The 17,029-nt window shown below is 40.4% G+C and overlaps 1 protein-coding gene across 3 annotated transcripts in view; it reads right to left on the bottom strand.

Moving 5' to 3' along the window:
* Positions 1-17,029, bottom strand: part of lcp2a (lymphocyte cytosolic protein 2a) — a 224,335-nt gene that overhangs the window by 103,192 nt on the left and 104,114 nt on the right. For all 3 annotated transcript variants that reach the window (XM_063053707.1, XM_063053709.1, XM_063053708.1), the window contains exon 5: positions 5,568-5,599. In XM_063053707.1, coding sequence (XP_062909777.1) covers positions 5,568-5,599 — 32 coding nt within the window. The remainder of the gene's footprint in view (positions 1-5,567; positions 5,600-17,029) is intronic.

Below are 17,029 nucleotides of genomic sequence, written 5' to 3'. Positions count from 1 at the left end.
CATTCCAAGGAGCTCCACAGGAGTAAAACTGTGCAGAGCAGGAATAATCAGGAAGGCAAATAAAGCTAGAAAACTCTAAGCTAAGACATGGAAACTATTAGATTCCTTAAATCAAGACCTGTATACAATTGCAGAGATCTGAGCAGACCAGCTTTTCAGTATAATTTCAAACAAGAGATTTTCTTATGAAAGGAGACAGCGGCTGGTTTGTGTTTGTTGGTATCTGGTTGTGCAGTGGTGTAGGCAACCTGCAACAGGATCATACTGAGCTTTGTACTTCTGCATCTCTGCACTGCTGAGCAATATTGTTGATGTGGCTAACTCATGCCCTGCCCTGCCACTGGACACCCCATGGAACCAGATGTACATTGCATTTTTACATTCAGCTTTACCCCAACCAGTAAAAAGATAAATTCATAGAGTCATAAGAAAGGTTGTGCACAGAAACAGGCCCTTTGGCCCATCTAGCCCATGCCGATCCATTTAAACTGCCAACTCCCAATGGGGAGAAGACAGGAGAATGGGGCTGAGAGGAATAATGGATCAGCCATGATGGACTGGCAGAGAAGACTCAATGGGTCAAATGGCCTAATTGTGCTCCTACGTCTTATAGATTAATGGTCTTATGTTTTCTATATTTCACATTACATTTATGATTTGTGTTTTAATGAATTAATATGCATTAATTTATGATTTATTATATTATTAACTAAATGTATTAAGCTAAATTACTTCTAATACATTTTATTGATATTAAATTCGGAGCTACGTGTACAGCAAGACAGGGATAAGCTGTCAAAGGTTCCCAGGGAAGTAATGAATGGACAGGGCAATGGGATATGATACTCACACGTTTGGCTCCACTCTATTTTATAGCCCTCTACTACATCAGTGTCTTGAAATCACTGAATGAGAGAAGATGGCTGGTCCAACTCGGCCTGTTTCATCCCACTAAGTGGAAGCCCTCCCAATTGCTTCAGATGCACATTAAAGATATTAAAGCGTTGCTGAAAGCAGAGGAAGTGATTTTTGCCCCAGTATCCTCCAATTAATCAAATGTCAAACAAGACAATCAAATTAGGTAATCCTACCCGTATCTCGGGTAATGATGAGTTTGAGTACAGAGAGGAAATTAAGAACCTGGTGGCATGGTGCGAAGATGATAACCTATCCCTCAACGTCAGCAAGACGAGGAACTGGTTGCTGACTTCAGAAGGAGTAGCGGACCGCACAATCCAATTTACATCAGTGGTGCGCAAGTGGAACAGGTCAAAAGCTTTAAGTTCCCCGGGGTCAATATCACAAATGACCTGACTTGGTCCAACCAAGCAGAGTCCACTGCCAAAAAGGCCCACTAGCGCCTTTACTTCCTGAAAAAACTGAAGAAATTTGGCTTGTCCCCTAAAACCCTCACTAATTTTTATAGATGCACCGTAGAAAGCATTCTTCTAGGGTGCATCACAACCTGGTATGGAAGTTATCCTGTCCAAGACCTGAAGAAGCTGCAGAAGATCGTGAACACAGCCCAGCACATCACACAAACCAATCTTCCGTCCTTGGACTCACTTTACGCCGCACGCTGTCGGAGCAGCGCCGCCAGGATAATCAAGGACACGACCCACCCAGCCAACAGACTTTTTGTCCCTCTTCCCTCCGGGAGAAGGCTCAGGACCTTGAAGACTCATACGGCCAGATTTGGGAACAGCTTCTTTCCAACTGTGATAAGACTGCTGAATGGATCCTGACCTGGATGTGGGCCGTACCCTCCAAGTATCCAGACCTGCCTCTCAGTTTTTTTGCACTACCTTGCTTTCTATTTTTCTATTTTCTATTTATGATTTATAATTTAAATTTTTAATATTTACTATTGATTTCTAATCCAGGAAGCGGGAAGCGCAGAATCAAATATCGCTGTGATGATCGTACGTTCTAGTATCAATTGTTTGGTGACAATAAAGTACAAAGTATATACTCTTATGAGTTTTAAAATGCTGTTTGTGAAATTTTGCTGTGTATGAATTGGCACCTACTGTATATTGCCCACTAGAACAATTACTGTAATTGAGAAATGTTTTGTTAGATGAATGTGTTAAGGCTACCTAGAGAAATAAAGATGGGACAAGAAAGGCCTGTCATTTTAGAATATCAGTGAGAATTTTATTTAAAAATAGACTAACATCATTGGCCTTAATATTTTCTGCTCTTGCATCATTATACCTTGAAGTGGTGGCAAACACTTCTGGGATATCTTGATGTCATTAAACATGCTATAAAAAGAATACAGTAATTCTTCTTTGTCCTAAATGTACTCCAAATTCCATTGAAGTAGTTAGTAAAATTGACTTTTTCCTAAGAGGATTTTATTCATTGACAACAATCTGTTTTCAGATAATAATGTTTTTGGATGACTCAGAGTCGGACTGTGGTCGGCATGGCAGGGAGAGTTTTTCTTCCTTCTCCCGTCTGTGTGAGATGTGGGACATTTGAGAGACTTTGAACTTTTTACTGTGCTCATGGACTTCTTCGTCAAGTTATGGTATTGTTGCACTGTTGTAACTATATGTTATAATTATGTGGTTTTGTTAGTTTTTTCAGTCTTGGTCTGTCCTGCGTTTTGTGATATCACACCGGAGGAAATATTGTATCATTTCTTAATGCATGCATTATTAAATGACAATGAAAGAGGACTACGTGCCTTCATAATCTAATGTCAGCAGTTAATTGAAGAACTAATCAGCAAAACTTTCAATGTTTCTCTTCTGATAGTTTATGGCCAGGATATTGTCATAGATTACTTCAATTTGATGACTCTCACTGCCCCAGCAAAATAAATCAAAATTGCATTTGGTTAAAGAGTAGTAAGAACAAGAACACAAATTCAGTGATTTAATGAGCACCATGATCTTTCCAATGATTTTATCTCTTTTCAGGTTTTGCCTTTTCTCAACTCCCTTCTTAAACTTCACTGTCCACTAAATTAATTTTCATTTTACACTAGTTCCACAACAAATTGAACAGATCCATTTATAAAAAAACAATATCAGTGAAGACGAGGAAATCTGCAGATGCTGGAAATTCAAGCAACACACACAAAAAATGCTGGTGAACGCAGCAGGCAAGGCAGCATCTATAGGAGGAGGTACAGTCGATGTTTCAGGCTGAGACCCTTCGTCAGGACTAACTGAAAGAAGAGATGGTAAAAGATTTGCGAGGGGGAGGGGGAGATCCGAAATGATAGGAGAAGACGGAGGGGAGCGATACAGCTAAGGGCTGGAAAGTTGATTGGCAAAAGGGATACGAGGCTGGAGAAGGGAGAGGATCATGGGATGGGAGGCCTAGGGAGAAAGAAAGGGGGAGGGTGGGAAGCCCAGAGGATGGGCAAGGAGTTATAGTGAGAGGGACAGAGGGAGAGAAAAGAGGGGGGGGAAGGGAAAAGAAAAAGAAATAATAATAATAATCAGGTCTCCAACCTGATGGCATGAACATTGACTTCTCTAACTTCCGTTAATGCCCCACCTCCGCTTTGTACCCCATCCCTTATTTATTTATTTTTCTCTTCCCTTTTTTCTCTTTTTTTTCTCCCTCTGTCCCTCTCACTATAACTCCTTGCCCATCATCTGGGATCCCCCCCCCACTCTCTTTCTCCCTAGGCCTCCTGTCCCACGATCCTCTCCCCTCTCTCCAGCCTCGTATCCTTTTTGTCAATCAACTTTCCAGCTCTTAGCTTCATCCCTCCCCCTCCTGTCATCTCCTATCATTTCACATCTCCCCCTCCTCCTCCTACTTTCAAATCTCTTACTATCTCTTCTTTCAGTTAGTCCTGACGAAGGGTCCTGGCCCGAAATGTTGACTGTACCTCTTCCTATAGATGCTGTCTGGACTGCTGCGTTCACCAGCAATTTTTGTGTGTGTTGCCTGCAATATCAGTGAAGACTGGTTTCCGATAAGTAGCATCATTGCCCTCTTCTAGGAAGGGTTCAGGGGAGATAGTAAAGAATTATGCCAGGAATGAAAAGGGTGGTAATGAATTAACTGTTTGACTAAGTTAAAGTTATTTTCTGTAAATATAGAAGGCTTTGAGAAGATTTAATCAAGATAGTTAAAACACTGATGAAAACCCTAGATAAGGTGAACATAAAGACCTATTTATACTGGCAGAGAAGTCTAGGAGTAGCAAATATAGATTTGAGCTAATAAATATGAAGTTGAGAACAGGCTTTCTCTAGCGAAGAGTAGTGGAATGTCTAGATTAGGAACTTACTGATTTGTAGTTTGTCAGTCCCACACATTTCATACCTTATCTATCCCCAAGTCAGAAGCAATAATTGGTGATTATCATCTAGTCAGTCTTATCACTGTGGACTTCACTGCATGGAAATTGGTTGTTGCTTTTGCCTGCATTACCTTTAACTACTACCAAGAAAATGGACTCAAATTGCACCTGTGTTTTTTGCATTTTGATCTTGTTTTGTAGTATCTGCAACAAAATTTGATTAGGCACTTCCTGTCACAATTCACACTGATGTGGTTTCATTTAGTTATATTTTGCAAAGGTGGTTGATGTCATCAGAATGTGCAACGAATTTTAACTACTTCATGATGGAAGTTGGTTAAAAATGTGACTTAAAAGCTTTCATAAATAACACATCACTTTGAAAGTTGTGAACAATCCATGAATGTAGTTCTTATGTGCTAACAATTATTGCCTGTAGGCCTCTGTAAAGATAATGGCTTCTATGATCTCCCGTGACTCATAGACTCTTTGATCTGTGGATCTAAAATTGTCATTGATCTGGGTAACTTTGGGACATCCACAGCTACTGGGTAATATCAGTTTCCCTCCTGAAAGGCTCATGCACCAATGTTCCAGCCACTGACTCTCCTTTCCTACCAAAACAGCCATAATGGAAGCTCCAATGGAAATACCTCCTATAAAGTACTTGTTTGTGTGGATATAGCCTTTGAAAATATTCCTTTACAATGTAAAGCATATAAGGTTGAAAGAAGGCAAATGCAGGCTGTACTACTAGCTTTGGGGGTTGACAGTTTTCATTTACACTTTACTAAGTTATAGAAGTGACTTTAATTGACAATATTGACTTTTATTATTTAAAATATATCGGGCTTTTTGGGCTAATTTAGTTTTCACTTGAAGAACTAGTAGGGGGTTTATTTCCCAACTCTTTACACCACACTCCAGTCCAGTTGGTGGCGGTAATGCACCTTTAAGTTGGACTGCCAATCGCCATCAAAAATCAGACGAAGAAGACCTGGCATGGCCACTACCTGTCAAGGAAGTGGCTGCTGTCCATGGAACATGTAGATGAGTCTTTAATGAGAGCAAACCACTTTCTTCTGTGATTTTTAATTTGCATGTCAAACCCATTTTGTGCACCAGAAAGGTCTAACATACGATCAGAATTAGAACCAAGTGGATAGCGTTTTGCTCATGTTAAGAATGTGAAAAGTCCATGTACATTTTAATTATAATTAAATATTAAATTCAGAAAAGCACATCTTCATAAACGAAAATAGAAATGAACTACTTTTATTTTATAATGTCTTACCTGAAGAATCCTGGATTACGGGATTCTGATTCCTAAACATAAAATAAAAGGTTTAAATGATGATTAACTTTAGAAATAAAGACTCTGTTACTGGAGCACGAGGAGGAAGAGTCAAATTTGCTGGATGGTTGATTATTTATTAATCATCTCATAATAACATCCTGCCTAACTTCACCACACCCATGATACATCATCATCCTTTGTACGCTCTCTCGTGAATGCACATGCCCTGATGCATTCATTTGCCTGTAATACCCCATTTTGCTGTATATTTTGTTCAATAAATGCACACACCCATGTTATGAATATCCTCTTTTTATGCATCTTCCTGCTGTTTCCTCCCATTATATTCAACTATTATAGACATCTATATCCACCCTTTAGTTATACACCCCATACACTGTACCTCTACATATACATCCTACTCATGTGCCCACTCATATATCCCATCTGGTATCATGTCTTTTGCACACTCTCTCATTACAAGTCACCTTTATTAAATGCATATATGTCATGCATTGAAGACATCATCATTATTAAGCACATCTCTGACAGCAAATCAAAAGCTATGATTAACAGCAGAGGTCTGAATACTGCTGAGAGATCTGGATGCTGCTTTCAGTTCAGGGAATAAGACAACTCCTAGCTCAGCAATTTACAGCCATTGCTGCAACACCAGAGATATGAAGTACAAGTGGCAGGGTATTCAGACCATAACAGACTACAAGTTCATCCTGCGTGATAATGCCAGTGATGCCCTTCTTCCTGATTGCCTTTTATACATAGCTTGATATATGGAATGATGCACCGGTGAGGAAGATTCCTCCTTTCCCAAGAGGAGCGGATATTTTGTCTGGCAGCAGCTGATGTGAGCAAGATCCTAACCAGGGTCAACCCACAGAAACATCTCCCAGGAACAGTCCACTATCCCCACAGGTTTCAAGGCAGCCACCATCATCCAGGTTCCCAAGAGGATGATGGTAACCTGCCTTAAATCCTACCATCTAGTGGTACTGACCCCAACAATAACAAAGTGCTTTGAGAAATCATTGTCATTTTCATACTACATTGGACCCTTTCTAATTTGCTTATCACTCAAAATGGTCCACTGACAATGCCATAGCCTTTGCCCTCCACTCCATCCTGTCTCACCTAAAAACTGGTGCCTCATATGCCAGGTTGATTTTTATAGACTTCAGCTCAGTTTTTAATACGATCACTCCTCAGAAACTGGTGGGTAACTGTACAAGTTGGGTCTCTCTCTGCAACTGGATCTTGGACTCCTTGTCAGGAAGGCCACAGTCAGTCAGTATTGGCAGCAACATCTCCAGCTCCGTCATGCTGAGTCTGCTGCTGTTCACACTGCTGATGCATGACTGTACTGCCATATCCATCTCAAACTGAATCATCAAGTTCACTGATGAAACAACAGGAGGAGAACTCATCAACAATGACAGCAAGACCTCATACAAAGAGGAGGTAGAGCAGATTGTAGAATGTGTGAGCACAACAACTTGAGTCTTAACGTGAACAAGACTGAAGAGATGATTGTGGACTTTGGGAAGGTACAGGCTGACCACTCCTCACTGCACATAAATGGCTTCTCAGTGGAGAGAGTTAGCACAAAGGTTCTGGCAATGCACATAACAGATGATCTGACCTGTTCCCACAACACAACCTCTTTAGTCATGAAAGCATAGCAGCATCTCCACTTTCTTAGGAAATCAAAGTGAACAAGACTCCACCCTCCCACTCTAAACAATGTTTACAGAAGTACCATCTGGTATGGAAATTTCAAAATATCTGACCACAAGACCCGATAAAGGAATGCAAGGACTACTGAGGGGATCATTGGGGTCTCTCTTCCACCCATCCAGGATATTTCTCAGAAGTGTTGCAAAAGCAGGGCCCTTAACATTGTCAACAATCCATCCCACAATCTCTTTAATTCCTTACCATCAGGCAGGAGGTATTGTAGCATTAGGACAAGGACTGTTAGGATTGGAAACAGGTTCTTCCCCCAGACTGTGAGACTACTGAACGCCCTGTCACCACCCAGGTCTCATCACTTATGAAGCGCCAATAGTGTTATTCTGTTTACTTCTTAATTTTTGTCATAAATACACCTTATGCTAAATATCATTCTCATAGAATATAATTTATTATTTGTTAATTGATTTGTGGCAATATTACTTTGTGTGTGCATGAGTTATATGTACTGTGTTGTGCACCTTGGCGAGGAGGACCATTATTTCATGTGGCAGAATACATTTGTATGTTTGAATGACGGTAAACTAGAACTTGGTAAGCCTGCGACTGTTACAGCATGCCCTTGATACATTTGCCTGCTATACACGATTCCCGTGATACATTTTAACATACAGTAAATCCTGCCTGTATTTACATCTTGTATTCATAAGACATAGAAGCAGAATTAGGCCATTTGACCCATTAAGTCTGCTGCACCATTCCATCATGGCTGGTTCATTATGCCCCTCAAACCATCTCTCATGCCTCCTCTCCATAATCTTTGATGCCCTGACTAATCACAAACCTATCAACCACCACTTTAAATAAATTCAATAACTTGGCCTCCACAGCCATCCATGGTAATGAATTCCACAGATAAATTAGCCTCTAGTTAAAGTAATTCCTCCTCATCTCTGTTCTAAATGGATGTCAACTTATTCTGAGGCTGTGAACCTCCTCCAGACTCTCTCCAGTGAAGCAAGTCTTTTCTTGGAGAAATTTAAAAAATCAGAAAACAGTCTATGCTTTTTATTCCTTCTACCAAAATGCATGATCATACATTTCCCTGCACTATATTCTATCTGGCACTTCTTTATCCATTCTCACAATCTGTCTTCTGCAGACTTCCTGCTTCCTCAATACTACTTACCCCTCCACCTATCTTTGTAACTTCTGCAAACTTGGCCACAAAGCCAATTCTGTTATCCAAATTATTGACATGTAACGTAAAAAGAAGTGATGCTAACACAAACCCCTGAGGAACACCACTCGTCACCAGCAGCCAACCAGAAAAGGCTCCCTTTATTCCCACTCTTTGCTTCCTGCCAATCTGCCAATTCTCTATCCGTGCTAGAATCTTAAAACCATAAGCTCTTAACTTGTTAAGCAGCCTCATGTGTGGCATCTCGTCAGAGGCCTATTGCAAATCCAAATCGATAACATCTAATCTGCTTGCTATTTCCTTAAAAAATTCTAACAGATTTGTCTGCCAAGATGTTCTCTTAAGGAAACAATGCTGCCTTTAGTGTATTTTTTTTCATGTACCTCCAAGTACCCTGAAACCTCATCCTTAAAAATAGATTCCAACACCTTCCCAACCACTGAATTCAACTGGCCTACAACTTAAATTCTTCTGCCTCCCTCTCTTCTTAAAGATGGAAGGACATTTACAATGTTCCATTCAAAGAGTCATAGAAAGGTCTTAGAAAGCTACAGCAACAAACAAACCCTTCAGTTCATCTGGTCCAAGCTGGACCATTTAAGCTGCAGACTCCCATTGACCTGACAATAGACCTCCATACCCCTCCCATTCATGTACCTATCCAAACCTCTTAAAGGATGAAATTGAAATTACAGCCACCAGCTCATTCCACATTCTTCCCACCCTCTGAGTGAAGAATTTTCCCCTAAAGTCCCCTTTAAAAATTTCACCTTTCACATTTAACCCATGACCTCTAGTTGTCATCTCAACCAACTTCAGTGGAATAATCCTGCTTGCATTTACCCTGTCTATACCCCTCATAATTTTGTATACCTCTGTCAAATCTCCCCTTCATCTTCTACATTCTAGGGAATAAAGTTCAATCTTTCCTTGTAGCTCAGGTCCTCCCGACCTGGCAATATTCTTGTAAATTTTCTCTGTCCTCTTTCAATCTCACTTACAACTTCCCTGTAGGTAGTTGACCAAAACTGCACACAAAACTCCAAATTAGGCCTAATACAACTTCAACATAAAATCTCAAGTCCTGTAGTCAATATTTTGTTCTATGAAGGCCAATGCACCAAAAGCTTTCTTTCTTTGCAACCTTAGCTACAGCTATGTTGCCACTTGAATTATGGACCTGTCCCTTTGTTCTACTGCACTCCTCAGTGTCCTACCGATCACTGTGTAAGACATAGCCTGGTTGGGTCTCCCAAACTGCAACACCTCACATTTGACTGCATTAAGTTCGATCTGCCATTTTTTCCAGCTGATCCAGATCAGGCTGCAATGGAAACCCAGAATGCTGAGCTGATAGCCTTGCCCCTCCTGCAACAAAGTCTCACTGATGTCTACAATATCAAGCCCCTCCCCCCACACTGTTCAGTGATGGCAAACCTTCCTGCTAGGATATTAGTTTCCCTCTAGTTTAGATGCACACCATCTTTTCTGTACAGGTCTCACTTTCCCTGGAAGAGAGCCCAATGATCCAAAAATCTGAGGCCCTCTGTCCTACACCAACTCCTTAGCCATTATGTTAAACTGCACATGATCTTCCTATTTCTGGCCCCTCCAGCACGTGACAAGGTTAGCAATCCTGAGATGATAATTCTGGAGGTCCTGTTCTTTAACTTGGCATCCAACTCTCTGAACTCACTTTTTTTTTTAATGGTTAAGTGGATTACAGGCAACATACATAATGATGAGGCTATATAATAGGTTAGTTATGGAGCTTAGACAAATAGAGAGCTAACGGTAACAGTAGATAATTTCTAAACTAAGTACATGTTCGGCACAGCATAGTGGGCTGTATGGCCTGTAGGTTTTCTATGTTTCTACTGGGCATGATACGTAATGGGTATGGTGTCTAATATGCTGATGTAATCAGTCTCTATTGGACATGGAGCATAAATCTTGAAGAGAATGTTACAGTTGGAACATTCAATATTCAATGGACAGGATATCAAATGTGTGACGTGGAAACAGAAGGAGCAAGGTGTAAAGTGGCTGGATAGTCATAGTCACAGTCATACTTTATTGATCCCAGGGGAAATTGGTTTTCGTAACAGTTAAATAAATAGTAATAAAACCATAAATAATTAAATAGTAATATGTAAATGATGCCAGGAAATAAGTCCAGGACCAGCCTATTGGCTCAGTGTGTCAAGGTACATAAAAGACCAAGTGCATAATCTGATACACCATCCTTACTTTTGTCATGATAAATCACCTTTGTACCCTTTCAGAAGCTTAGGTCTTTTCCTTAAAGCAATGTATGAACATTCTCTTTGCTATATTAAATTGCACATGTCATATCTCTGCTCATTCCACCAGCCATCTTTCTCCGAGTGGCTTGCCTCTTTTCAACTACCTCTTTGTAAGTTTTGACACATCCTGACCCTTTAATGTAAACACAAGAAAATCTGTAGATGGAAAACTTGACCAACACACACAAAATGTTGGAGGAACTCAGCAGGTCAGGCTGCATCCATGGAGGGAAATAAACAGATGACTTTTTGGTTTGAACCTTCAAGACTGGAAAAGGGGGTAGAAGCCAGATTAAGAAGGTGGGGCAAGAGAAAGGAGTATATGCTAGCAGGAGATTGGTGATTCCAGGAGAGGGGGAATGTGAGTGGGTGGGGGAGGGAGCTGGGAGGTGATAGGTGGAAAGGGAAACGAGCTGAAGAAGGAGGAGTCTAGTAGTGGACCAGAGAAGGAAGATGGGAACCAGATGGAGGTGATAGGCAGGTGAGAAGATAATTAGTGAAAGGATGACCAAAGCAGAGGTTAGAGGGGAGAGAAATTACTAAAAATTAGAAAAATGGATGTTCATGTAATTAGGCTGGAGGCATTCCAGATGAAATATGAAATATTGCTCTTCCAAACTGTGGCAGTAAAAGAGGGATTGAACAATGTTTAGGGAGCACATGCATGGAGTTCTGGATAGATTGAGGCAGGGAAGAAGGTAGGATGAAGGAACTATGGTTGACAAGATGTAGAACATCTTGTGAAGAGGAAGAAGAAAGCTTACGTACGTTTCAGAAAGCAAGGATCAGATAGGAATTATAAAGTAGCCAGGAAGGACAGTGGTAGAGGCAGGTACAATAGGGTCTTTTAAGAGACTCTTACATAGGTGCATGGAGCTTAGAAAAATAGAGAGTTATGTGGTAGGGATATTCTAGGCAATTTCTAGAGTAGGTTACTTGGTTGGCAAAACATTGTCCCGATTGTAATATCTGCCACTGGTATCTTCCCAAAGTCACTACACGATAGCATTGAACAATTACACCCACAAAGCAATATTTATGTAAAATTTCGGGAAACCACTAGAATAGTCCAAAAGTTCCTAGCAATTGAGAAATGAGTGTGCTTGGCCATGCCTGTACCTCAGGTTTTATCAGCTTGAACTGAGAAAAATATTTAAAAATAACAATAATATTAAACGTTTATAATAAAAATACAACAATATTAATAAACTTATTTCTCAAACATTTTTCATCCAGAAAATCTTGTTCAAAGTGCTTTACAAGGGCATAAAGCGCAAACATGAAATTAAAAGATAAAAAATGTCAATTGAAAACAAAGTTTAATAAATAGGTTTTGAACTGACATTTAAAAATGTATGCTTCATTTATAGTTCTGGGTATTGAATTGGGTTTAGTAGCGTAATTCAGCAAAGCTGGCCTGTGAATTATCTTTTGAGGGAGATTGCTTACATTTACAAAATTGGTTGAAGGGACCCTAGAGCTCAAGCAGAATTAAAAAATGAAATCAATTCTGTGATGTACCCAAACCATTGAGAACTTTAAAAACAAGTAAAGGAATTTTAAGATAAATTCTAAAAGATACAGGAAGCCAATGCGAAGTAGCTAGGACAGGAATGATATGCTCCCTCATTCTGGTTTCAGCTAGAAGTCTAACAGTTCCATTCTGAATGAGTTGAAGTTTGTCAATAGATTTCTTTGGAAAGCTGGTAAATGTCATTCTTTTGTTCAAGAAAGAAAGTAGTGATAACCCTAGGAATTATAGACCAATGAGTCTTACTTCAGTAGTGAGCAAATTATTGAGAAGGTTCTTAGAAACAAGAATTACAAACATTTGGAGAAACATAGTCTTTTTAGGGTTAGTCAGTATGGCTTTGTGAAGAGCAGATTATGTCACATGACCTTGAATGTACTTTGTCACATTCTTAAGGAATTCCATCATGAAGGTAAAGCAATGGATGTGGTGTAATTGGATTTCAGTAAAGCATTTGATAAAGACCCCATGGTAAGCTCGTTCACAGTTTCAAGAGGCATGAGATTCAGAGAAACCTGGCTCTACGGATACAGAATTGCCTTGTCTGTAGAAGGCAGAGGTGGTGCATATACTGACAGGAAGTCGGTGACCAGTGGCATTCTGCAGGAATGAGTTCGGCACCCCTTGTTCTTTGTGACTTTTATAAATGACTTGGATGAGGAAATGGATGGGTGGATTAGTAAGTCTGTCGATGTCTTGAAGGCTTGTGGAGCTGTGGATAGCATAAAAGGTTGTTGTAGGGTACGATGGGATACTGATACGATACAGAGCTGGGCTGAGAAGTAGCAGATGGAGTTCATTTTGAAGTGTGAAGTGGTTCACTTTGGAAGGTCAAATCTGAAAGCAGAATATGGGACTAATAACATGAGTCTTGGCAGCATGGAGGGAAGGGAGATCTTGGGGTTCACATCCATAGATCCTTCAAAGTTGCTGTGCAAGTTGATAGGGTGGTTAAGAAGGGATATGTGTATTGGGCTTCAGTAGCTGAGGGATTGAGTTCAAGAGTTGTAAGGTAATTTTGTAGCTCTTTAAGATGCTGGTTAGACCACACTTAGAATATTGTGCTCTGTTCTGGTTGCTTCATTATAGGAAGGATGTGTAAGATATGGAGAGAGGTGTAATGGATATTTACAAGGATATTTCCTGGACTGGAGGGAATATCTTGTGAAGATAGTCTGAGCAAGCTAGGGCTATTCCCTTTGCCACAGACTTTGCTAGAGGAGGAGGAGGAACCATTTATATACATATAAGAATAAAATAATAGAAAAATAGCAGTTCACCACTAATCTCAAGGACCCTTTGACTGATGTCTGAGGGCAAGCAATGGCTCAGTGCAATGTCTCATTATAAAACTTAGCTCTGGTGGAGCAGCTGTTTCACTTTGACTGTTGGGCTGTGTGTAAGAAGTGCAGACTGAACCTACAGTCTTCTGATATGGAGGTGAGTGTGCTTCTACCACAATGTGACTGTTAAAATATATCAAATCTGCTGACTAACATTCAATTCTTTTTGCAAATTCTATTGTGTAAAATAGGTCAGTTCATGTAACCACTTCTGCAGACATGAATAACAACCACAACGGAAACACTTTTCTAAACTAGAAATGGCATGTTTAGGTCAAGCCTGGGAAATATACAACAATTTTGCCAAGACCCTGGCTCCTAAATTGTAATGTGAAGAGGCCCATGGCTATATGGATGATGAAGCAGACCATGTCCAAAGAGCTTCCTAATCTCAGTTCCATGTGTGCTCTGGCAGGTCATGCATCACAGCCAGAGAGGTAGTAAAGCAGTTAGAGAGCAGAGCTAGCGATGGCAGATCATTGGTCAGCAGCACTGAGGGTTGTTGGCAAAGGCTCGGGTAGGTGTGCTTGGATACTAGATCAAACCAGGTTCCCAGTGGGAACTGAGGGGTAGTTTGAACAAGGCATAGAGTGGAAGTCCAGTGGCAGTGGTGCAGGGAGACAGCCAGTCAGCAAAATTGAGATAGCGCATCATAGATGGTGGGGAATGGCAGGTTTGGATACATGATTAACTCAAGATGTGGGATTGTGGATGAAAATAACTAGACATAAATTCAGACTAATGTTCACTGGTGAGCACCAATACCACAAGATTGGGCATGGTTGGGATGGTAGGGGGACTGGTGTGCTGAAATATTTCAAAATATATCAATAGTGAGGTGAGTGTGGGAGCAATCACCAAAAGAACATACTTCAGGATGGGCTGGCTTGCAGATTGCTTGGACTCCCAGATGATGGAGCAGCTATAGTTCCTCTCCTTTAACTCATGAATTAACCCATACAAGTGTGATGTCATTTGCTTTAGGATATCAAACACTAGCAGGACATGCACAGTAAAGAGAGATCTCAGGGTGCAAGTCGATAGCTCACTGAAAATGTAGAGACAGCTGGATAAAGTGTTGAAAAAGGCATTTAACATGCTTGCCTCTGTTAATTGAGGCACTGAGTTTAAGAATTTGAATGTTATTTTGATATTGTAGAAAACACTGGTTATACCATCAGCAATTGGAGGACTAGTCGCTTCACCACAGGAAGGATGTGAGCATTAAAAAAAAGTGAAGAAGAGATTCACCAAGATATAACTGGGTAGGCTATGTTTGTCATTCTAGAATATAGAGGGTCACAAGATTAGGATTGTATCGATGAGGGCATAGTCAGTCTTTTTTCCCAGAGCAGGAGAGTCTGGCTTTCTTCCTTTGAACCAAAGATGTTGGACCTTTAAATGAGATGAATAAAGTAATGGCAGCTGGATTAGAGTGATGAGTTGTGATGTGTTGCCCTTAATGATCAGATCCAGGGCATTCTCATTCGTAAGGCCAGTGACGTTGTGGGGATGGAACTGGACTCTCTGACTGAAAAGAGGATGCTGTCCAAGTCGCATGCCATCTTGGACAATGTCTCCCATCCACTACATAATGTACTGGTTGGGCACAGGAGTACATTCAGCCAGAGACTTATTCCACCGAGATGCAACACAGAACACAGTCATTCCTGCCTGTGGCCATCAAACTTTACAACTCCTCCCTTGGAGGGTCAGACACCCTGGAGCCAATAGGCTGGTCCTGGACTTATTTCCTGGCATAATTTACATATTACTATTTAATTATTTATGGTTTTATTACTATTTAATTATTTATGGTGCAACTGTAACGAAAATCAATTTCCCCCGGGATCAATAAAGAATGACTATGACTATGACTAAATAGAGAAAGTGGAGGTAAGTTGCAGTATTTTCATTTTGCCTCTGCTCTGAAGGTGTCCTTTAGCTCACTACGTGAAAAGCAGAGGAGGTTAAAATCTTTATTATGTTTAAGAAATAATAATGAGGTCAAATTTACATGCTATAAACTATAAGATGAATAAGGGTTGATACAACTGACTTGGTTTAGGATGGAGAGAAAGAGACAGCTTGAGATGGAGAGGTAGTAGAAATTCAGAACATGAAGCAATATGGCATTAGGAATAATCCTTTCAGTCCACAATGTTTATGCAGCCATGCAGCTAAATTAAACTAATCCCATTAGCTTGAAGACCATCTATATCCCTCTATTCCCTGCCTGTTCTTATTCCTGTCAAAATGCCTTTTTAACTTTGCTACCCTATCTATATTCACCACTTTCCCTGGCAGCATGTTCCAGGAACATACCACTCTGTGTTTTCTTTAATTAATTAATTAAACCTCCTATAAATTTTCCTTCTCTCACGATAAGGTTATATCCTGTATTTGACATTTCCACCCTTCAAATCAGGAGAATAAGTGCTGTGGTGATTGAGCAGCAGTGAGAGCAGTGCGTTTGAGTACATCAGGCCCAGCAGAAGGAATGAGACCTTAAGACAAAGGAGCTGAATTAGGCCATTCGACCTATCGAGGTTACTCCAGCATTCTACCATGGTTTATGGATTATCTCTCTGAACCCCATTCTCCTGCTTTCTCCCCATAACGTTTGACACCCTGACTAATCAAGAACCTATCACCTTCCACTTTAAATATACTCAATGACATGGCCTCCACAATGAATTTCACAGATTCCCCGCCCTCTGGCTAACGTAATTGTTTTTCATTTCTGTTCTAAAGGGATATTGCTTTGTTAGAGTCCTAGAACACTACAACACGAAGCAGGACCTTCAGACCATGTAGTCCATTCTGAGACATGTCTACTGTCATTGAGCTGCCCCAGACTATAGTCCTCCATACCCCTCCCATCCATGAACAAATTCAAATTTCTCTTAAACATTGAAATCAAACCACTTACGCTGGCATCTCATTCCACACTCTCACCACCTTCTGGGTGAAGAAGTTCACCCTTATGTTCCACGTAAACTTTCCAACTTTAACCCTTAACTCTTGATCTCTAGTTCTAGTTCTACCTCAGTGGAAAAGGCCTGCTTGCATTTACCCTATCTATAGCTCGCGTAATTTTGTACATCTCCATTAAATCTCTCCTCAATCTTTAGGGTTCCAGGGAATAAAGTCCGAACGTATTCAGACTTTCCTTATAACTCAGGTCCTCAAGTCCTGGCAACATCCTTGTAAATTTTCTCTGCACACTTTCATGTAAATAGGTGACAAGAACTGCACATAATACTCCAAATTAGGCCTCACCAATATCTTGTACAATTTCAATGTAATATCCGATCTCCTGTACTCAATACATTGATTTAAAAAGGCCAATATGCCAAAGGTTTTCTTTC

Source organism: Mobula hypostoma, chromosome 7 (genome assembly GCF_963921235.1).
Source record: "Mobula hypostoma chromosome 7, sMobHyp1.1, whole genome shotgun sequence".
Lineage (NCBI taxonomy): Eukaryota > Metazoa > Chordata > Chondrichthyes > Myliobatiformes > Myliobatidae > Mobula > Mobula hypostoma.
The sequence above is the reverse complement of the archived record's forward strand: the minus strand, read 5'-3'. Positions and strand labels throughout refer to the sequence as shown.